This window comes from Paramisgurnus dabryanus, chromosome 15 (assembly GCF_030506205.2).
Source record: "Paramisgurnus dabryanus chromosome 15, PD_genome_1.1, whole genome shotgun sequence".
Classification (NCBI taxonomy): domain Eukaryota; kingdom Metazoa; phylum Chordata; class Actinopteri; order Cypriniformes; family Cobitidae; genus Paramisgurnus; species Paramisgurnus dabryanus.
In genome coordinates this window covers 30,230,048-30,254,306 of record NC_133351.1, presented here as the reverse complement: position 1 = coordinate 30,254,306, position 24,259 = coordinate 30,230,048, and the positions used below count along the sequence as shown (strand labels likewise).

General features: G+C 36.4%; 1 protein-coding gene across 1 annotated transcript; it reads left to right on the top strand.

The window, feature by feature from the left end:
• The first annotated feature begins 1,115 nt into the window (after positions 1-1,115).
• Positions 1,116-18,121, top strand: tnfsf11 (TNF superfamily member 11). Its single transcript, XM_065293021.2, has 4 exons — positions 1,116-1,396; positions 8,158-8,193; positions 9,555-9,687; positions 15,564-18,121. Exons 1-4 carry the CDS (start codon positions 1,211-1,213, stop codon positions 15,980-15,982), a joined length of 774 nt encoding a protein of 257 aa, XP_065149093.1. The 5' UTR covers positions 1,116-1,210; the 3' UTR covers positions 15,983-18,121.
• Positions 18,122-24,259: the final 6,138 nt, after the last annotated feature.

Sequence of the window (24,259 nt, the reverse complement as noted above, 5' to 3'; positions counted from 1 at the left end):
GTGCTGTGGGATGACAGTGCCTGCGAGGCCAGCCAAGTTCAAAAGGTCAGGAGTGTGCACAGAGATCGCCCCGACTTCTGAAATGGAACACAGGTGACTTGATCGTCATCTGCAGGAATGCCGAAATGGTTACAAAACCGAAAGCTACACATAAGTCACACATAATCCAGTGTAGCCCCCTTTGCAACCAGAGTAATTATTGTGGTTATGAGCATTCAACATTTAAACTCTGGCCGCTTTAATAGAGGAAAAAGCCAAGCTCTGCTTTTTGCTCGGATTTGTAATGTCTTGAGCATCAAAAAGGCACATTAGTTTGGAATGCTCTGTTCTTTATGCTTGGCAAAAACAAGAGGACCTTCAGCGTGTTTACGACTTGATATAAACATTCAGTGGATCGCTTATCCACTTCAGAAACATCACGGATGCTGATCCAAAATTCGCCATCATTGGGATTTTGGGATTTTCCTCGATGTGAGATATTCAAAACAGTTTAGACACTTACGTGAACCAAAAACTTTTGGTTCTAGCAGAAACTACAAACTTTAACATTTTGCTGGCTATGTTTGCTGCATTTTGGACCTGTAATGTCCCAGGTTGGAAGCTCAGCTCATTAGATTTATTTGTTTATGTATTTTACTAAGAAATTAGGAGCCAACAATATGTTCTTATCACTTCAAAAAGTAATAGCAATTTTTAGCACATCATGGGTTTAAAGTAGGAAATGTTTATACAAAAAAATGCTGGGTTATTTTCAACCTACAGTAGCATTTTGGGGGTTTATGGCTTTTTGACCCAACGCTGGGTTGAAAATACTATGTTGTAGTCATTGTTTGTTTAATCAGTTTAATCTCTTATTACTTTTGCTGTCATCTACATTAAGAAAAGCCAATATAAGTTAATCATCATACTAAAGATTAATGAACAGAGAAAGTAAGAGGCCAACTGCCAAGTAATTGTAATCATCACGTAGTAGTAATCTCTGTAGATAGTAATATGACAACATACCTCAGCTACCTGTTCTTGACTGAACTCATACAGACATGAAAAGAAGAAGAAAAGGAAGCCAGAAAAAAGCGAGATGATCTCTAACTTTTATCTGATTGGCTGTCTCTGAACCCAACTGCATTGCCCACCCACATGTTTATATGAATCCTTGATCATTTCTCGAGTCCTCCCACTGAGAGAGGATCCGTGCAGCGATCGAGCGCTCATGGCAGCTAATGATTATCGCGCGTACCTGCGGAATCATTTCGATATGGAAGAAGCTCCGGCGCGCGTCGCGCACACAGGCTCCACTCACAGGGCGCTCATATTCGTCACCCTGGCTGTCATGGGACTGCTGCAGGTCGCGTCGAGTGTGGCGATTTTGTTGCACTTAACCGGTTATCTCCGTGAGGTAAGGAACTCGGAAACAAAGTTGCACAGCAGGAATGTAAAGGCGGGCGTAATGCACCCAAGGAAAAACGAATATTCCTAGGAATTCATTTTATGTAGTTGTTCTATTTATGAGTTTGCGGCGGTTTTACAGAGTGTCAAAGCTTAAGCGCAGAAATGTGTGGTTTTACTAGAGTTTCTGTTTCGGGAGTTTTGCCGCTCTTTGATTGCATGGTTTCGTTTAACCTGTTTGTACGCGTGTAGGAGACGGTTCAAAGTGTCGGAGACGCGCTTCTGCACTTCGAGCGCAGATATATGAGGTGCGCGCGCTCGCAGCACTCATGCCCATTACCTGATTTTGAAACGAGTGTATTTTGAATGCACATTCCGAATCATCTTTGTATCTTTTATGGTTAACTTTACAAATATTTGCAGGGAGTGTTATTTCTCAGTTTGGTCAGTCCAGCCGATTTGCACTTTCCGCTGATCATTTAGTCTACCTCAGTTATCGTCTAACCACATCCTCAATTGTATCTAAACTGGTTTGATTTTGCACTTGTGAAACACAAGAAGAGTTGTCAAAGTAACTTCTTTACTACGCTATGATCTGGTTGATTGATTGATCTTGATTTAAAGACGGGTCCTTCTATGAGAAAACTCAAGTTTTTGAGTGAAGCAATACTTAGTTATTATAAAGCTATATTTCTTGTATGTAATATCTCCCCAAGGCCACCAGATAAGCCGGAACTTCCACTGACGTCTCATTAAATTGTTACATTGTTGAATGATTGATTATAAAATACAGACTCGTCACAGTCTTATGTGAAATGTAACTCTCTTCAGTGACATCGCGTTTATTCGGAATAGACTGTGCCATAGCTTTCCCTCTTTAGTTTTGCTGAAAAACTTTATTTAAAAAATTGACTTTGTCTGTGTCTATTAGAATGAATGTTATCAGTATAATCTTTCAGTTCATTGTAGGTCTTTGTTCTATGGTGAAAAGATGAAAGCTGTTTTTATAATATTGGTTTATGGTTTATTACCTAACTCATCCATTAAAAAGGTTTTTAATCCTGTCTACAAATACTTGTAAAAACTTACTCATGCATGCACTATAAGCTTTAACCTTTAGCTTAAAGTGTTTTTATGGTCATATATACTAAATATTCTTTCTTTCTTTCTTACTTTTAGCAATTTTGTTTACTTTTAATGTCAAGTTTACCCTTTTACCCTGATGCTTAATAACACTGACTTCATATTGCCTGGTGGTCTTGTGCTTAAATGTTTGGCACAACAGAGAGTGAGATGCTAAGAAACAACTCTCACATGTTGCCATGCCCAGAGCTCTCTCTCTCTCTTTTTCTTTCTCTCACTCACTTACTCTGTCTCCTGTAGTTTGAATACTGTGGAGAATATTATGACATCTTATTTTGTGAGGCTTTGGCCCAAACACAGCAGTGTATGTCGGAGACTTCTAGTGTGCTGGTGGATGGCCAAAATAACAGATGCAAGAAAGAGAAAAAGATGAATGTCAGTTGTTTTTGGCGCAAGGTTCATGTTGTCCTTAAAAATGGACGTAGATACAAAATCGTAAGCCGAACCAAACCATATATGCTAAAAAAGTGCACATCTAATCCCTTATATAGTGAAAATGGCATTCAGTTCAGTATATCAAAGGAGAGGGGAACCATTTCACATTTCTCTCTCTCTCCGTTTTTCTCTCTCGTTCTTTCTGCACCTTTTTCTCTGTTAAACATTTCATCTGTTTTTACTTACGAGAAAGTCGATTTTTTTGCCAGCAGTGTATCGTATCACATCATAACTGAGCACCTGCACTAGTAGTAGTTTCAGATTGGCACTTTACACGCAATACTAAGCTTGTTTGTCCTTGAGGATACTTAAGGAAAACTTTCTCAACTTCCTTATAGTGAATGGAAATTACTGTACATTCAGTGCGGCATAACAAAGGAGAGTTGGATTATGTCACATTTCACATATTAGTTCCTTTCACACATACTGTATAGTCTTTACCGGTAATGGGCGTTTGGCAACATGATCTCACGGAAAGTCGTGTTATAGTCATGCAAAATTTGATTCATTTTTTTGTGTCCATGGCATGAAATTCAGCTTTTTTTGTGCCTTGAGTATGAATGTCTTTTTCGTGACACAAGTTTCTATAAATAGTTTCGCTTGTCCAAGGCACGACTTTCTTTTTCGTGTCATTTTATGTATAGTTTTCTCTCTTTTTTTTATTTTTAAATCATTATCACCTGGGTTTGTACTTTTATGTATTGGTTTTTACTTGCTTTTCTTCCGCTTTTAAAACTATTCTCACCTGTAGTTGGGGTTTGGGTTAGGATGGCTAAAAATTTAACAGAAAGTGATTCTAACCCCAACCCCAAGTGACAATGGTAATAAAACAGGAAAAAACAATCACATTCATGCTCAAGGCACGAAAAAAGCTGAATTTCGTGCCATGGACACAAATAAATTGATACAATTTTGCGTGACTATAACAGGACTTTCCGTGAGATCAGTCTGGTGTTATAAATGGTATACGGCAAGAGGTGAAATCGGCACGAGGATACAGCTTTTCTCGTGTAGTGGAAGCTCCTGCGTGAAGAGCCGTGTTCGCTAAAGGGGCAGGATTTTGGGTGCACGAGCAAGGCATGGGGACCAGTAATTTACTGGTAAGCGGTATGTGTGAACAGAGAATAAGGATTACCAGCATTTACATAACGGACAACGTCAGAACGCGCTGACAGCTTCTGGCCAATCATAACATTTTGATACAGATGACTAGTTTACCCCCATACTGTTTACAGACATTTCCAAGCTGTATGCTGCTTAAAGTTGAGCACACCTGAAGTTAATGTCCAAAGTTGTTTAAAACAGCTTACCATCTATTTGCCAAATTGCCCGTGTCCTTCGCACACTCTCTGTAAAGCCTAATGTGTAAACATTGCTGCTGTTCAAGACACAGATTCCCCTGTTCAGTTCCGTTTAAAGTTTCCTAAAACATTGTTGTTTGGTCACGAGCAACTGCGTGACTGTCAGTGTTTGCCACAGAAGTGAAAGCAAGAAAAACCTGACTGTGGATATGAAGTCATAACCCATTACAAATACAACACTGACCTCACCACGCGGCACCGCTTTCTCAACCGAGTATACCAGTATTTTGGTACTCATGTGTATATCTTACTGGTAAAAGACTTAATGTAACTATGTGTGTGAATAGCACATTTTTGTATTTACTGGTAAAGTCATTCTGGGAAATTCATGGTAATTTACTGAAATTACTGTGAAAGAGGCTCTAGTGGCTCTCTGAGGGGCTGTCCACACGGAGACGTGTATCACTGCATACGTATAAATTTGTTATCGTATTGGCGTGTCATCCACACGGATCCGGTGTTTTGGGAGACTGATTCCGCTATTTTTTGAAACCGGGTCCTAAAGTGGATAAATCTGAAACCGACACCCTTGCGGTTTCGTCTGTACAGCCAATCCGTATATTTTGTGAAGCGAAAACGTCATCACATCACGTGTCGGAAGCGTCACACGTAACAGCAACAACAATAACGGCGGATTACGTGATTGTGTTCGTGCTACAGAAGCTACTAAAGCCTACTAGCTTTATTACAGCAAAATCTATTGCTTCTATGCAATTGTGGTGACCAACAAGCGATAATGGACAACACCATACGTTGGCTATGCGCATGCTCAAAGTCTTCTTCTCCGTGTATAGTGTATATCTGTGGCAGAATTACAGCGCCCCATACTGGTCCGGCATATATACTACACCGCTTTCAGTCGGTTTCAGTGGTTTCGTGTTTACGGATAATTTTTTTAGAGCAAGGAAAAAAAATGATCGGATAGGGAATGCACCGGCTTCGTGTGGATATAGCCTAAGAGACATTCCCTGTGTTTTTACTTATGGGAAAATTGAAAATTTCTTGCCAGCACATGTAGTAGTTTTAGATAGATGTTGTAAGTGCAAATATTATTTGTCTTTAAGGATGCCTAAGGAAAAATTCCTTAAAAATCAGCATGCTTCCTTGTACAGTGCAATTAACACAAATATGCAATAAACATGAATGTCAGATTTTTCAAATTCTGTGCTTGAAAGGAGTTCAAGTTCTGCGGATGACTGTAAAAATTTTTTGTGGCTGAAGGTTCTGGCTTATCAGTGATGTATATATTATATATATATTACATGGAGCTCAATTAAAACACAGATTATAATAATATTGGTTTACCACCTAACCTGAAGTAGTTCTTTGGTAAGGACGTATGCTACACTGTAAAAAAATGTAGCATAAAGTTAAAACAACTTGGTTTTGCAAGTCGATTCAACCTACTGATTTAAGTTTTGACTTAAAATGAGTAGACATAACGAATAAAAACATGTTGAAATTGTTAAACATAATTTGTAACATTGAAATATAGGTTGATTTGACATCTTTTTTTACAGTGTATCTGTATCTAGAATATCTGCTGCACCTTCTGATGTGCTCTATCAGTTGCTCTGCTTTTGTTTAAAGGAAAACACCACCATTTTTCACAATTTTACTTTGTTTTACCTCAACTTAGACAAATTAATACATTAATACTTATCCTAATTCAATTTATGCATTTAATCTTTGTGCAGCGTGTTATGAATGTGTTAGCATCTAGCCTAGCCCCATTCATTCCTTAGGATCCAAACAGGGATGAATTTAGAAGCCACCAAACACTTCCATGTTTTCCCATTTAAAGACTCTTACATGAGTAGTTACACGAGTAATTATGGTGGCACAAAATAAAACGTGGCGATTTTTTTTTAAGCGAAAAAAAGAGAACTATATTGTATGGCGGAAGAGCACTTAGTTTGCAGCACTTCGACCTCAGCAAGCAGTGACATCATCACTCCGGACTACTCCATATATAGTTCTCTTTTTTTTTTTCGCTTAAAGGGGAGGTTTAATGCTATTTCATGCATTCTGACTTATTAACACAGTTTAAGAGTTGTAGTCCTCATGCTTAACATAAGCAAAGTGTCAAAAAAGCAGTTGAGCTTGTAACAGAGTATTTCTGAGCCAAACTCACGCCTCCTTTTTCCTACAAGTTTCGGAAAGTTTTTTCAAACGGGGGTATCCGTTACGACTGATTGACCCCATATTCCTTTTATGGGCCTTTTCCCCCAGAAAAGCACGCGGGCCATGCGCATCAAGTGAGAGCGAGAACGCGCATTAGCATTGCTCCGTCGAGTAGAAGTCACCGTTATCACTGCACAGCACGCGACAACTTTGTTAAAGCAAGATAGTTCGACAAAAGAAGTGTGTTTTTGGATGTAAGGAGAAGAAAACCTTATTTAGCTTTCCCTGTCGTAAGACAACAGTGGATGCAGTTCGTTTTTCCCGGATAGCAATGTAATTGTGAATTAGTTTGTTTGTTCCCTGGCTGTATTTCGGAGAGGACTGCTTTACAAACAAGGCTCAGTTTGATGCCGGATTTTCCAATTTTTAACAACTATTGGAGCGGTCAAAACTTTAAAAGACCCCGTTTAGGAGTCACAAACACAGACGTAAGTAATTCAAAATCTCACGTGTTTTGTTTGCAATCGCGCATATGTGCATGTAATGTAAACAACACCAACAACAGCACTTTGTATTGCATTTACAACATTTACACCTTTTAAAACCGGCAAATGCAGTTAAAAACTGGATTATGACTTTTTTATTAAAATAGCGGATAAACAAGCAAGGATAAATTACGTGATAGAGACGTCCTGCTGTAATCGTTGCTGCTATTGTTCCTGTTCGTCCATTACTGACTAAGTATCAGATTCTGGATCATATTTATAATATAAGGCTGGTTATTTAAAAAAAAAGTTTTTTTAAAGTTTGATTTCCATCTATGTCGGCTGTAAATCCTAAAGTAGTATCCGAAGCTGCACGTACTCGTAACTCTTCCGCTCCGCCTACCGCACGCCTTCAAGTGTTCGACCTTTTACGCCAAAAATCGGAAAAGCCGTTTTTCTTTTATAAATCTGACAAAACGAAAGACTCTTTGGACATATGAATGATGAAATACTACTCTCTATATAAGCAAGATTAACATTAGATTGGTAAAAACATCTTGTGTTATGTCAGCTTTAAAAAAATCGCCACGTTTTATTTTGTGCCACCATACTTGTAACTATTCATGTAAAAGTCTTTAAATAGGGAAAACATGGAAGTGTTTGGTGGCTTTTAAATTCATCCCTTTTTGGATCCTAAGGAATGAATGGGGCTAGGCTAAATGCTAACACATTCACAACGTGCTGTATAAAGATTAAGTGCACACATTGAATAAAGATGGGTATGTATTCCTTCGTCTAAGCTGAGGTAATAACATAGTAAAATATTGAAAAACTGTGGTGTTTTCCTTTAACATCTAAAATAATACATGGACATCATTTTTTTTTATGTTTAGACCATAATACTTAATTATATGTAACTGGAACCTGTTTTACACAAACATGGACAAATACACTGCTTCATATATAATATTTATTGTTTTTTCCTAACCCCAAAATAGCTGTTTGAAATCTGAAAAAAAGACAAACCAAATCCCAGGTCTTAAGAGGTTAAAGTAGATCTTTACTCATTTAGTTCTTTATGTGTGCCACAGTTACATGACTTAATGAATATAATGATGCTTTCCCGTTAGTTCATAAAAAGCACGCAGTACCTGCTAGTAAACAGCAATCTATTAACCCAGCAGGATGCAGTCGTTAACTTTTACTGTGTTTGTTGTTTGCAGGTCGACCTCAGCTTACCCCAGCAGACTCCTAATGAGGTAAGCAAGTAAACTTCAAAAGACGATAATATATAATTTTAAGCTGTGATAAACGTTGCATTATGCAGGTTTGAGTGTGATGGTGTATAGTACATCAAAAACCTTTAGACGTATTTATTTCTCATTGTATATTGGTCTACATTTTCTGTAACCTGATATTTCCTTCTGTGATCACAAGCCAGGAAATTAAAACTTGTCCCGTAACTTGACGGACAGAATGCACTTCTTATTAATGATACAATGTAGTTTCGTTGTTAAAAATAGGCTGCCACGTTCATATATTTTGTTTTAAAAACTCAAAGTAAACACACCACAGAATACCATGGCTGCGGTAAATCATCTAGTTGCTTGTGAAAATGTCAAGCCAACGACCCAGAAACTGTTCTTTGTCAGGAACTTTAACCAAAGTTTCATGGCATACGGTTATACAATTACAAACGACCTGGATGCTCTGTAAAGATGGATTGTAATACAATCTATATAGATTGTAGTGTCCTTATAGTCCCATTTATAAGATTTGTAAAAGATGTTGGACTGCATTATGGAAAATGTCTGCTCTCAGTTGTTATCAAAATCTGGCGACAGATCAAAAGAGAAATGAAGCGTATTCATGTTTCAAAGTTCCCAAGAAATGTATATCATTATTTTGAAAGTATTTACATCTTCCATGTAGTCTGTTTGAAAAATAAGTGTCTGTCGTTCCATTCTGGCTACAATGTGTAATAAAAGCATTTTCTCTGACAGCTTTGCAAGGCCATGATAAGTGTACTGTTTTTACTTACCCTGGGACAGCTTATTTTCCAGGAAATGTAAACCTTAAAAAAGCAAGTGTTTAAATACGTTATGACCCTGCTGTCATTTGTTTGTGGTCTACCCAAACTCTTAAAAGGGTCAGAGGATGTGAACAGCATCCAGATCTCTGTTCTTGTAGACATACAGTACTGTAGTACAGGCGCGATAGAAAGTATTTGCAGTAATATGCAAGTTTAGAACAAACAACCTACTAGTACTAAGATGTTTAGTTTAGTATACAGTTGAAGGAAGTGTTTACAATAAATCAGAGTTCATTTCTCAGTTTGAATGTACCAGACATTAATAGCTTAGCAATAGATAACATTTTTCCTCATACTTTAAACCAAACAACCTGTAAAGAGGCGTGCAATCTGTCTATAAAATGGCTTGGGAAAAATTATGGTACTTCTTCCCCCTTATATCTCTCATGAACTGAAGTAGCGGCTCTTATATTGCCAATATGTTACTCAATCTAGTGATCAGATGGTCAGTGAAGGTCATTTTTTGCACAATGTTCATAGGAAACCCAATCTTAAAGCTCTTCCTGCATGTGATTGGTCCTTTCTTAGGAAATGCACAGCGAAACATTAATAGCCGATACACTCAAAGGTATAAAGGAGAAGAAAGACAGAGTCCGAAAGAAGGAAGCACGCCTGCCGTCAGCACATCTGCCTATCAGGACGACCACCGACTTTCCAGTCAGTAAGTATTTGCTGTTAATTGTGGCTAACACAGTTCACCATGATGCATTGCAGTCTTTCACCATGTCCTGACCAGATGCACCGCTGCGACGATGGATTTTTTTTGTAACGTCGCAGCTGATGGCTCCGCCCTCACAGAGATCTCATTTGATGGAAGTTTTGAGCTTTGTGAATATTAATTATCAAACATAGATGAGAGATAGATTATGTAAGAAAAAGGTCAGAAATGACATTTCCCTCAAGTTCCCCCAAGAGCGTCTAGAGTGATTTTCCTGGAGCCATGAGGAATTTAAGACATGCATCTCTGTGTATGTGTAAACTCTTCCGGGTGCACAAACGGATTGGCTGTGTTACGTGATTGATTGTGCCGTGCCACGCCCCTATTGTAATATACACTGAAAAAAATGATTAATCTAATTTAGTCATTTTTTTTAGGTAAGTGGTTGCAATAAATTTATTTAAGCTACATTTAAAAGTGTTTTGTTTTGTTTTGCTTTTCTAATTTTCTTTTGTTTAAATGTAGCTTTAATAAATTGATTGCAACCACTTACCTTAAAATATTGAGTAAATTGAATGAACCATTTTTTTCAGCGTTGTGTCTGGGGTGCGTTTCCCAAACAACGATGTAACTCGTTGCTTAACGACCATAGTACGATGCATCGTTGGAGAAACGAACTACCTTGTCACGACCGTTTCCCGAAAGCATAGTAACTTTGTCGCACATTCGTCGTTTGAACGATGTTGGTTTAACAACATAGTTGATGATGTCACGTGGGAGGTGAAGTACTAATTAATCTGTGCAAATCGATTTAATGTCAGATTATTGCTGTAAATAACATATATTGCCTCGGAAGACTGATTTTGTTATCGTGATTTAGTTATCTGTTGTTTATTTTCAAGATATTTCATTCACGCGCAAGTTCCCTCTTACGTCACTCCTCCCAGGGATTCCCCAGGGTCTTAAAGCTTGTAGGACTGCGCACATGCACAGTTTTCAAATTGACAATTCTGTTTACAAATGTAAAGACGTAAAATATATTTAGAATGATGGATATAGAGTCAGACTGTACTACATGTTTTGTGCTTATTTTGTTCAAAAGCATGATCAACGCAAATCTACATATGATAATAACAAGGAACGATGCTTCTAACGACAGGTCAAGAGCTGTCGTTCCAACGACACAAGTTAGCGATGCAGTTTGCGAATGTTTGTTTGAACGATGGTTTCGGGAAACACCAAATCGTTGTAACAATGGAACTTACGATGTTTGTTGGCTAACGATGCTTTTGGGAAACGCACACCTGGTAAGGACATGGTGTTAGAAAAATGTTTAATTAAATTTAGGGCTGGAACGACGCGTCGACGTAGTCGATTACGTCGATTACGTAATTACGTCAATTTGCCGGAAATGCGTCGATGCGTCGCACTGTTTACATTTTGAAATGGAGGCGGCTTCACCGACCGGGTGATACAAGTGTTATACCAAACAGACAGAACGCGATCAAAAGTGTGGGAATACTTTAAGCAGAGACCAAATAAAACACATACTGTGTAAAACTGAAATGGCATACCACAGCAGCGCAACACCTGTGTATGATCATCTTAAAAGAAAACAACCTGGGGCTCTCCGACCTCAAAATGACGAGACGTCAGCGTAAGAATTTGAACTATTACAGTAAGTTTTTATACAACAATAGAATCAATGCATATTGTGCTTAATACAGCTGCGTTTACATCTTCGTTTTATACGAGCCGCGAGACGCCTGACAGACGCGACATTGCATCGCTTCTGGGCAGTATGTTGAAACAGTAAATAAAGACCAGGACATGTTTTTATATTAAGAAGTTATGAAATAATAAGTTAATGTCACATTGAGAACTGATAGGCATGTGCCCGCGTGCACTGAAAGCCAGCTGGCAGTGCTGAGTTCCCAATGAACGTCTTTTTTGCGAATATGTGCGCAGATATTACAGAAGCTCGTCTTGTAAGGTATTCCTGACATGCGTTTATTTAAAGTAACAGCAGCGTAAACGCTGTTTATAAAATATTAGAAGATCATACTAACTGAACTTGTTTTTTTACCCGGAACTTAAGAAAAGTTAAATGTTAAAGTTAAATGAGAATGCAGTACTACTAATAGTAATAATATTAACAGTAATAATATAACCATTACATTTTATATAAGGGTTCATGAATCACAATGAACTTATTTTTTACTTCAGTCTGAACTAATGCTGAGTTAATGCATGTACTAATCATAAACTAATGTTTAAAATATTAATATATGCCTATTTTATTGTTTAAGGTGAATAATGCCTCTTTTAAAGTGGCACTGCCACTTTATTTTTCATGTTGAAAATTTTGGTTTGTGTGTTTGTTTAATTAAGAAAATGCTTAAATAAAATGTTGGCGTTAATGGCAGATGTTACATTTATTTTTTGTTGGGGAATTATATGTATAAAAAAATCATTATCGAAAAAATTATCGATAGATTAATCGGTTGAAAAAATAGTCGATAGTTGCAGCTCTAATTAAATTGTTGTTGATTTAAGTAATGATACAATTCTGAGCAGGTTTAAACGTTTAGAAAAGTAGTGCAATGCAGTTCGGTTCGGTCCACATCGCGTCCCGTTTGGAATTCTTGTTTTTAAATAGATACAAATAATGCAGTTTAAATTGTGCTACAAGAGAATATCCCAGAGACCTGGGGACATGTCCTCACATTTTTCAAGGGGATATATCATGAAAATCTAACGTTTTCCATGTTTAAGTGCTATAATTGGGCCCTCAGTGCTTCTATCAACCTGGAAAATGTGATAAAGATCAACTCAGTAACTTAGTTTTGGTAAACCATTCTCTGCAATCACGTGAAAAAATAGGTCATTGAAATTTGGCTCCCCTTGTGATGTCAGATGTCCGCCCCTTTATCTGCACTATCCAACCAGGACACTGCCATTTAGTGGAGAGATCAGCTTATTTGCATTTTAAAGGACACACCTAAAAACGGCACATTTTTGCTCACACCTACAAAGTGGCAATTGTAACATGCTTTAATAAATTACCTATGGGGTATTTTGAGCTAAAACTTCACATGTGTACTCTGGGAACACCAACGATTTATTTGACATCTTAAAAAAGTCTTGTGAAATGTCTTCTTTAAATAAAGATGATTCTGTCCTCTGCACTTTTTCTCACTGCCACCATTCCGGCCCATGCCATTAACTAACATTAAGCCAAGCAAAAGTGAGTGTTATGAGGTGATTCATCTTTTATGTATGTGAGTTTGTTTGGTCTGTTTGTTTTACATTCAAAGTTCAAAATATGGAAGCAGGAACAGCGTGCTAATGCAGTGGCAGCTGAAACTTACAGGAGATATTTTCTTTGAAAAGTCGAAATTAAATTGAAATAGAAAAACTGTAATTTGTATTATATATGAATTATGTAATTTATAATATTTGGTATTTTTTACAAATGACTTAACTGTGAGCTTCATTATTAAAAAAAATGTACTCCACCCCTCCTCGAAACGATCTCTCTTTACTTCCGGTCATATGGTATGGCAGGTGGGCAGGGTCCGGAAAAGATCGCAGCGATTAGCAATTAGCAACATGACCCAACTTCAAACGATCCAATCAGTTCTTGATGGACGAAAGTCCAGCCCCACCTTTTTTTCATTTCAGAAGCCATTTCACTCAGATATACATCACCATGGGGAAAATAAGACAATTGCCACCTCCTTTTCATGGCGACATTAACAGAAATACGTTTTGACATTTAAAAAAATTAACGAACAGCTTGTTGGACTATATCGAGCTTCTTCCTGGGTTAGTGGCATTACAAACACAAAAATTGACACAAACCATGGCCCCGGGAATACGCAACAGAGGGGTGAGGCCATGCTGGGCTGCTTTATAAGTTTGGCCCCGCTAGCCAGTTAGCTAAATGCTAATTCATACTTATCTGACAAACGCCTACAAACACCTGCAAACTTCTTATTAATCCTACCAGCGAACTTCGAATGTTGGTGTTTGTGGGTGTGATCAGTGTAAATTATTCTTTGATTAGAGCTTTTATGTTAATTCACATGAAAACTGACGGTGCTATACAGTCAGTAGCGATCACTGTAGCTCCATATTCGGTAATCAAATTATACCTACAAAAACAGCAAAAGATGATAACAAACAAAAAAACATACCATTCTGAAATGTCTTGTTAGATCTGGGTCAGATTTGGGCTCAATTTGATAAGGCAATATTAACGCCACTGTTTACAATACACCGGAGCACATGCGACTACCCGTAATGGTCAGGGGTGTGACGTTACCGGACACAAAATTAATGTCTATTTTTTTAAAAACAAAGCATGTTACAGTGCACACCATAAACACATTTAAACCTTTAAAAACATCCACACCTTTAAATTAAATGTAAGGTTGCCATTAAAAAAAAGAGTGACAATGAATGTAAATACTATTGAATTAAAACGTGGCAAGCGACATGCCACTGCAAAAAACATCCAGTTAAACGGTTTTGAAAGAGGTTCACAAAAAAGATATTTTTGCACTGTAGTGCACAGAAGTGGTGCAATTGATAAAGTGATCGTTGTATTGTATGGAGGACCACAAGAGTCATGCGAAATGTAATAAAGAACTTCAATATTTAATAACTACCTGGACAATAAAAATAGCAATTAATAGATTTGTTTAAAAATTCATTAATTAATCTATAAATAAATAGTCAAAGTTACAATAAAAAATCATTATGTAACATTTTATTAGGCAATAAAATGTGAGATTATAAAAATAATGTAGAAATGAAATATTAATATATTTTAATAAATAGTTCAAATTAATATAACAATTTACAAAAACAACATAAAACACTCAATAAGTTCATCATTTTAAATTGCATTTATAAATTCTTAAATAAATAATGGAATTTCAAAATGTATTTCAAAAAGCGATTTAAAAAGAGAAATAAATAACTGGATTTATAAATCGAACTACAAATACAGGTTTAAATTAGACATTTAAAAGGGCATTTCCTTTTAACATTTCTGTTTTCATTTTCCCGATGGTTCTCCTTATTCTTTTCGCTATTTGATTTGCTTTTCGTTTTAGCCTTTCTATTTAGCTTTTCCGTGACTCTTTGGGTCCTCATCCGAGATCTATAAATCTGCGCATGACGTACAATCAGAGCCAATCAGCGAGCTTGTTACATCTGCCTGGCCATGGCTAATTTGCATTTCTCATTTGACCATTTGCAAGGACCCAAAGAGTCATGGAAAAGCTAAATAGAGAGGCTAAAACGAAAAGCAAATCAAATAGCGAAAAGAATAAGGAGCACCATCGGAAAACAGAAATGTTAAATGGAAATGCCCTTTTAAATGCCTAATTTAAACCTGTATTTGTAGTTCGATTTATAAATCCAGTTATTTATTTCTCTTTTTAAATCGCTTTTTGAAATACAATTTGAAATTCCATTATTTAATTAAGAATTTGTAAATGCAATATAAAATGATGAACTTATTGAGTGTTTTATGCTGTTTTTGTAAATTGTTATATTAATTTGAACTATTTATTAATGGATTAATATTTCATTTCTACGTTATTTTTATAATCTCACTTTTTATTGCCTAATAAAATGTTACATAATGATATTTTTTTGTAACTTTGTCTGTTTATTTATAGATAAATTAATGAATTTTTAAACAAATGTATTAATTGCTATTTTTATTGTCCAGGTAGTTATTAAATATTGAAGTTCTTTATTACATTTTGCATGACTCTTGTGGTCCTCCATAGTATTGAGCTTCATGTAATACTTATGTAATGTCAAATGTGTTTTTTTCTGACTGTGCCGCTGTTGCTTTTCAGATCCAAGCGTCATCACCATCCACTGGGATGAATCTCAAGGGACGCTGAGGAAGATTAAATACCGTGATGGTCGAATCCTGGTGGTCGAGCCCGGCTATTACTATGTGTATGCCAAGACCTGCTTCAGATATTATAAGACTTTTTCAGACCATGATAAAGTGGACCTCAGCAATCTGCAGTTGCTTCAGTATATTTTCCACGAGAAGCACACACAGTCTACAATCAAACCTATTCAGCTTTCAAAGAGCGGCGGCACCTTGCAATGGAATATCCCAAATTACAGCATGTGCTGTGTGGAGCAGGGAAGAGGTGTCCAGTTAAATAAAGACGACGGCCTTTATGTTAACGTATCAAATGCTTGGCTGCTGGACCGGGAAGCCGACGGGACGTATTTCGGTATTTTTAAGATAAGCGATTGACTTGCATCGTTTTTTGCTACTGAACATGTTTATGCACATTTTACGACCAGACTTCTCAAAGTGACCATGAACCACTTGTAATATTGATCATTGACTTTTTTGTTCAATATTGATTGGATTGTACATCATTTGAGAGCATGTCACATCTTTAAGTGATAAAATACCTTCGAAAGAAAACTTCAATATGCTCCATTTACAGGTCCAAATACTTTTATTTTGAATTATGATGCTTCAGTACAACAAAAGATAACACCAAAAAACAGTACTACTAAAAATCGTTACTTAGGAATTTGGAAAAATTGGTGTTGGTTCATCAGTCGGACCGCGGTGAGATACACGCAGGACTTTTCACAACAGAGTAATTTAGAGAATGGATTGATGGAAATTGGTTTATTTGCCAAGGATTCACAGTGCCTTGCTATGTTAATTTCTGTTACTGAATGAATGATAGACATTATGGGCCCGATTTACTAACAACTTGCGTCCGCGCAAACCATCTTTTGCCATTGAAATAAACTACTGTCAGGATGTACTAAAAACATGCAGTGAAAAATTAGCAGTGAAAGTGGACACTTTTAGTTTTGCAGTTTTTGCGACTGACCTTATTACGTATCCATTTGAAAATATGCAAGGAGAGTATTTACAATGCTATCTCACGAGAATACGTACATATTTTACAATTTGGCTAATTCGTATTCATTCATACAACCACATTCATAAGTTTTTGTACGATTTATATGGACCCCTGTGACGTTGGGATTAGGTGCGGTGTTAGGGGTTGGGTTACGTTGTTTTTTTTTTCATGAGAATCGTACATTTTGGCGCGATTAACTTCGTATGAATTCTTAAAAATTAGCCAACTTATAAATTATGTACGAATTCTCGTGAGATCAGGCTGGGATTTATATAACGCAACACGATTTACTGACATTTGCCATTATTAAACTTTCAAAAATCAGTCTTAAATTGCGAGGCTTATTATGAAAGTAAGATTTTTGCACCTGTGTTCTTTAATGTGCGGCTTAAAGGGATAGTTTACCTAAAAATGAAAATTCTGTTATTATTTTCTAACCCTCATGTTGTTCTAAACCTGTATGAGTTTTACATTTTGATGAACACAAAAGAAGATATTTTGATAAATGATGGTAAGCACACAGCTGATTGTACCCATTGACTTTCAAAGAAGGAAAACAAAAATGATGGAATTTAATGGGTACCATCAGCTGTGTGCTTACCATCATTTATCAAAATATCTTCTTTTGTGTCCGTCAGAAAAAAAATTCATACAGGTTTAGAAAAGCATAAGGATGAGGAAATGATGACGACATTTTTGGGTGAACTATCGCTTTAGGGAATCACCTGCAGACATTTCTACTCCAATTAACCCTTTTTTGGAATTGCACTCTCACGCTAGGAGTAAATCCAGCCCTATGTGTGGTAAATTTATGTAAACTTAACTAAAATTTTTATTTTTTTTATTATTATTATTAAGCACATTCTGTGATGGCAAAAATTGCGAATGAAATAGATGGAAAGTCATGCCTGCCTTTCTCATCAAGAATGGATTATTGACTGCAAAACTTCAAAGTGGAATGTGGACAGCCTCCCTTAATACAACAATTTTTTTAATGGTGTTATAATTTTGTTAGCGAAACAACATACAGAGATCATAACAGCTGGACTGTCTTTGATTCAGTGTGAGAAATATTTTTTTTAAGTAATGCGTGGAAACCAAGCTGTGTTTGGTTTGTCTAACTTAAGATGTTTTTAGTGTATTTATTTATTTTCTATGATGAAAGGACATTTGTAAAAAGTTTTGTACAGTGTATATAATTTGATTAATGCCTACACTCCATACATTAAGGGAGATTAAGGACATCGACTTTAGGTCAGTTATAGCACAGGGCTCTTGTTTTAATGCTTAACGGATTAGTTTCTCACCACAGAAACTTTGTATTTAAATATCATTCATTTGACAATTCTGTGTGCAAACGTTCATGGAGAGCAAAATATATATTGTTCTGCAGCTGCAAACCTAAAGTCTAAGATTTTTTCATATGTTAGCAAAAGTTTTGTTTTATTATATGTTTATTTATACCATTTTAACTAATGAAGATACTTTTATAAATAAAATACTAATTTCCATATAGGTGTTGGGGGTCATTTTTACTTTATAATAAATGTTATTAATGCAATATTTTCATATTTAACCTTAAATTGCACAGGAATATTTGTAGCAATAGCCAATAATTGTCACGGTGTGTTTTAACACCGAATAAGGAAAACTAAAGACGAACCCAAACGCAAGGAATGTATGAAAATAAACTATGTATTTAATAAAGCAGAACAGAAACACCCACGTGGGGGTAAAACAGAAGATAAACCAAACACTGTGATGAACACAAACTTAAACATGGGAAAACAGGTCTCAAAATACATGGATACATGAACACAGAGTTTTCCACAACGAACGTGCACACGACAGAGAACAAGAGGGCATTATAAATGGACTGCATTTATATAGCGCTTTTAACAGACCTAACAGGCCATCCAAAGCGCTTTACAATTTGCCTCACATTCACCCATTCACTCACACATTCATACACCGACGGCGGTGTCAGCCATGCAAGGCGCCAGCCAGCTCGTCGGGAGCGGCTGGGGTTAGGTGTCTTACTCAAGGACACCTCGACACTTGGTCCGGTGGAGCCGGGGATTGAACCACCAACCTTCCGGTTTGTAGACAACCTACATGAACCACTAGGCCACTGTCGCCCCAATAAAGACAGCACATCAATGGGGAACAGGTGAACATAATTAATTACGTAAGACACGAGTACATAAGGGAGCAGGGTGAAAGTGACGAGACACTGGGAACACGTGACACAGATACATAATGTGAAAAACACGTGTTCCCACACAGACCACAATGCTGCCATGACCTTGCCCTCAGAACATAGACCTGAACCTATACTAAAGTCTGGCAAGATCACGACAGCGACAAGACACTGGGAACACGTGGAAGTAGGGGTGGGCGATAAACCGGTAGACAAAATTAACCGGTAGAAATTTGTCAACCGGTAGAGATTTTGGACTATCGTTTCTATCGAGGTTACGTGCCCACGTCACGCTCCTGTGCGTGTGGTCGCGAAAACGTAACGTTTGTACACGTATTTAAGCACTGCAGTTTTAAAACAAGTTATTTTAAGCCATTGAAACACAGACAACAGATCTGTATGCGTGCGTTCTTTCTGTGTGTCAGGAGCGGACAAGTCGCGCAACCGCTGCTCTTTCTGTCTGTGAGGAGCGCGCAAGTCGCGCGACCTCTGCTTATTAAGCTCGTGAGCATTTTCCCCGCTTTATTGGCCTTAAATACACATATGCGTCAAAATTCCCGTCTTTGCAAGCATCATCATAAACACGACCAGTAAGGTCTTAAGAGAAAGTAAACAGCTAAAAGAGAAAGCGCATGTGTAACAGTGTATTGGATCCGGACTTTGGTCTTAAAGGGGAAGTTACCTAATTTTGCTCCTGTCTGTCACTCGTGTTAATCAAACAGGATTGAGAAAAAAATCTCTCACTGCTCCTGATTAAATCACTTTTCTACCTTAAATAAAAATATATATAGGCCTATACATACATGCATAATTATTTATTATCATTCTTATTGACTGTGTATCTTCAGAGAGCTTGAGTTTTGTTTGTTTTTATCTTCTTTCTATGCTTGTATATGTTTTTTGTGAGAATTATGAACATTTCTATGGTATTAAAGATTTAAACCTTATTAAAACATAAAAAACTCTACCGTGATACATATCGTTATCATGATATAAAATTAATCCTATCGTGATAGAAGATTTTGGTCATATCGCCCACCCCTACGTGGAAGCCACACACACAATATGACTCCACATGTCCCCCACACAGAACATAATACTGTCATGGTCCTGTCAGATGTACTCAGACCTCAATCTAGCACGGAAGGTCTGACAAGACCATGACAATAATACAATGTATAGATAAAAGGTATCCATTTCTCTTTTATGCCTACCATAAATATTTGCTAAGGACTTCATTTGGGCAACTTTAAAGGCATAAATCTAATACGTTTTGACTGCTGAGCTCTATATGCTAGTTAATGCTATATGCTAGCGTTTAGGCTACAGCTATGTGTTACAGTTACCCTTTGCAGGTCCAAAAAACACAAACAAATAAACTTACCACTCAAAAACATTTCTTAACAATCTCCAAACAATTGGTTGTTCCTCAAAATCTGTATTTTCATCTGATAGAGGCTGAAACATATAAAGATGTATGAGCCTTGCTGTGAAACATCCAATCAGAGCAGAGCTCCACATTATTAATCAAATCAGATAATAATAGACCATTTTATTTTGGGGAAAAATCTTAGGGTTGTAAAATGTTTCTGGATAATTTGCAATAAATCAATTCATATACATTCTATGTAGATATCAAAGAATACATTTATTTTTTCAATGCATTCTTTGGCACCTTAAATGAAAAGCTTTTTTATTCTAATTTAGGTGATTTCAAAAAGAAAAAAATTTACCCATACCCATATGTTTTGTGGTTCAGGTCACATATGAATTAAATATATTTTCTTTTAACATGGCACTCTGGAATGCTTGAATCTGATTGGCCAGACATTCTGAGGTTTGTTATTCCCAGTTACAGACCTACAAGTAATCTTATAAAGTGCAGTTTACTATCTACACAAATAAATATAAATATGCATTACACCAACAGCATGTTCGTCTGATTTAAACTTAATGTCTTTGCCTAAAGCCGCCAGGAAACATTTTTCCTTGAAGGGAATTGCCCCTACAAAAATTAACCATGGTTTTATTGTGGTAAAAGTGAAGTAACCATGTTTTTTGGTGTATTGATTACTATCACCAAAACCATGGTTTAACTACGGTTTTTGAAAACCACGGTTGTCAAAACCATGGTTATTATGTGGTTACCATGGTAACCATAATACAGTAACCATGCTTTTTTGGTTTTAACTGTAGTGAAACCATGGTTAATTTTCTAAAGAGTGGGTTTCTTAAAAATAGAAGCTAATTAAAATATATCAAATTGACATTTTGTGTCAAATAATTTACTCACCTGATTCTGTAAGTAGCATGTAATAATAATGTACATACTGCCATATGAGATCTGGTTACACTGTCAAGGTTTATGTAAGGAATAATTGAGGACGGGCCATTAAATTATAAAAAAATCATTACATTACCTATTATTATTATTACATTACATTACATTATTACATTATTTTCATATAATACTAAGGACTGGAGTCAATTCCTCTTATACCACGGTTACCACAAACATTGCTCTGGTGCCTATTTTTAGGTGTACGGTTTACAGACACCCATGGCACATTTCTCAGCCAATCAGAATAAAGCATTCAACAGCCAAGTGTATAATCTGCAATAACAACCGTCTGCCTGTACATTAGTACATTATCACTTCAAACTTATTGTCTCAATACAAACAGTGCAGACTGTTCCCAGTATTAACTGGCTCCTCTCTGGACAGTTAAAAGTAAATGTTTGACTTTCATTGTGGTATTGTCAAGCAGTCTGGTGGATTCTGCTAGCTGTGGGGTGGGAACAGTCATTATTAAAATAATATTCATCTGTGGCAATTGTTTTAGCCTCTAATTCACTACAGATATTTGGACCATCATTTATTTGGACTCGGTTTCTGAAAGAGAAGAAGTAGAGGAACCAAAACAATGTCTCATCATGTATTTGTGTATTGTAAAAGTTAAACCCCTCTGAATGCAATCTAGCACAGAACTTTTGCGGTTTCCAAAACTCCAAGGGTGATAAAAATGTCTACTTATCAGTTTTGCACATATTTTACTTTTTAAATATTTTAAATGTAAAATAATTTACAGTTCGGTTTAAGGGTGGGCTTAGGGGTGTACAACTATATTTCAAATAAGATCTGATAATTCTGTTTCTGTAGCAAAAGCTGTTTTTGTTTCAAAAGTTTAGTTTAGCCAAAACAGTATGTGTAGACAATAAATACATACATGCATACAATGTCGACCCACAATGGCACGTTACAGTTTGGCTCTTGCTTTTTATACAGATCATGATTTTAATATAGGGTCTCATTCCAAACACTAACACATAGCATACTGCTCTTTTTCTCAAGACTTCACTCTTCAAAGCAATATTTCTCAATACTTGGTATGCTTGGGGCTTCATAAAATCATCAGGGTGCTTGCCAGCTTTGCTTTGTGCATGCTGCATTTATGGCCCCTATATAACATAGGCTCAGCTTCGCTTGAGTTTTGTATTTTTAATTTTTTTGCTTTTTATTGTTCACATGTGTAAAAATAAGAGTTTGAGGTTAAAGCTTTTTCAGAGCCAGAAATGATAACCATCAGGTGTTTCAACTTAACTGACTGTATAACATTTTGCTTTTATGACGATTGAATGCTCTATCCATTATCTACATGTGCATTGTAAGTGTCAGCCCATTTACAGCTCAGTCTATAGGGCGCACACGTTATGCATTTCAGTGGTCATCAGATTTTATTAAGCTAATGGGAAACATTTATAGGCTTGGTGTGGCATGAAATGTTTTGAGACCCAATTGTGCTTTTGTAAGCATCTATTACAGGCATTGATACTACATTAACTAACTCAGGGTGCCTCTTTTAATGGGTTTTTGTGGTGAAAAGGAAATAGCTTCAAGGTTAGATTTATAGAACAGCTGTGAGTTTTGTTTTGCACATTAAAGTAGATTAGCAATCTGCACGCTCACGCTTCTTCCTTTGCTGACTAAGTTTTTTTTACGTTACTCTTTGACAAAACAGTTAAAATAATAATATCTTTGGGCAGAAACTGTGGCAAAACAACTTATAGTCGTGGCCTACCCAATCAGAACTTGGTTGTTTACTATATAAATGTTTGAAATAATTAAATAATTTATTTAAATATTTTTAAAGTGTAGCCTACTGCTCCTTTTATTTTGCATATTGATTTTACGGTAGCCTACTGTAATATTAGTTTTCAGAACTAACTCAGAAGTTAATCAAACATCATTTACTAACAGTCTTCCAACATTCTGTATACATAAACAAACAAACAAAAAAAAGTATTGTGTGTAATATCAGAAATCTATAAGGGAACATGGAGCAAAAATGTAATAAAATTTAGTTTTGCATGCGCACGTAAAACTGTCGCGTGCTCACGTGAAACTATCGCATGCACATGTAAAACTACCACGTTTAGTTTCATGTGCCCGCACGATAGTTTCATGTGCGCGTGCAAAAGTTTCACATGAGCACGCAAAACTAAACTTTAATAAAAAAAATTCTGCACATGAAACTAAAGTTTAGATTTTTTTACTCCAATGTCACCTTAGGGGCACACTATATATATTTAGTTAAAAAAAGTTTTCATGGTCAAATGAAGGCAGTTTCTTTACCCTTTCCACTTGCCATGTAAAAAAATTCCGTAGAAATTGCAGCTGGGTTGCCGGTAACTTACCGTAGATTTAAATTTATGTTTTTTACTGGCAACATTTTGTTCAAAGTTAAATGAACATTAAACATTTACAAGTCTTTGTCTTTATAGAGTAAAACTAAAAAAATCTGAAGCAAAAAACTGAAAAAGGTTGATGATGATTTCTGGTTCCCAGAATGCTTTGCATGAGACTGTTAATGTATAGTTTTATTCTGTAAAGATAAAGACTTGTTAATATTTAAAATGTATTCAACTTTGAACAAACTCTTGCCAGTAAATAACATAAATTTAAATCTACGGTAAATTACCGGCAACCCAGCTGCAATAACATTGAAATTTATACGGAATTTTTTTACAGTGTACAGTCACATTAGCTAAAAAAGTGAGCGACACCGAGCGACACACATTTGCTTGATGGGCGTTCCTTGGCTAGTATCTAAAAGCTGTATCAAAAGTCACTTTAGAGGTATTTTTAACTTACAATAACAATGTTTTTGGATTTAAAAGTATTCATTTCTCGATAAAAGTAACAAAATATATGAGGTAAAATGCCAAACTTATCAGATATATACAGAAATACGCATTTTCCGCCATCTTGAATTATTTTCTTCGACTCGGCCACAGACCTACGTCACGCTGCCCCTTCACTCCAATTGGCAGTCGCTTTGTCACATCGCTCAGCATTTGCATAAAATAGCCTTCTTGTCTATTTTGTCTCCACCTTGCTTGTGCAGCGGCGAGCTCGTCGCTTGTCGCTGGCAAATGGCCACTC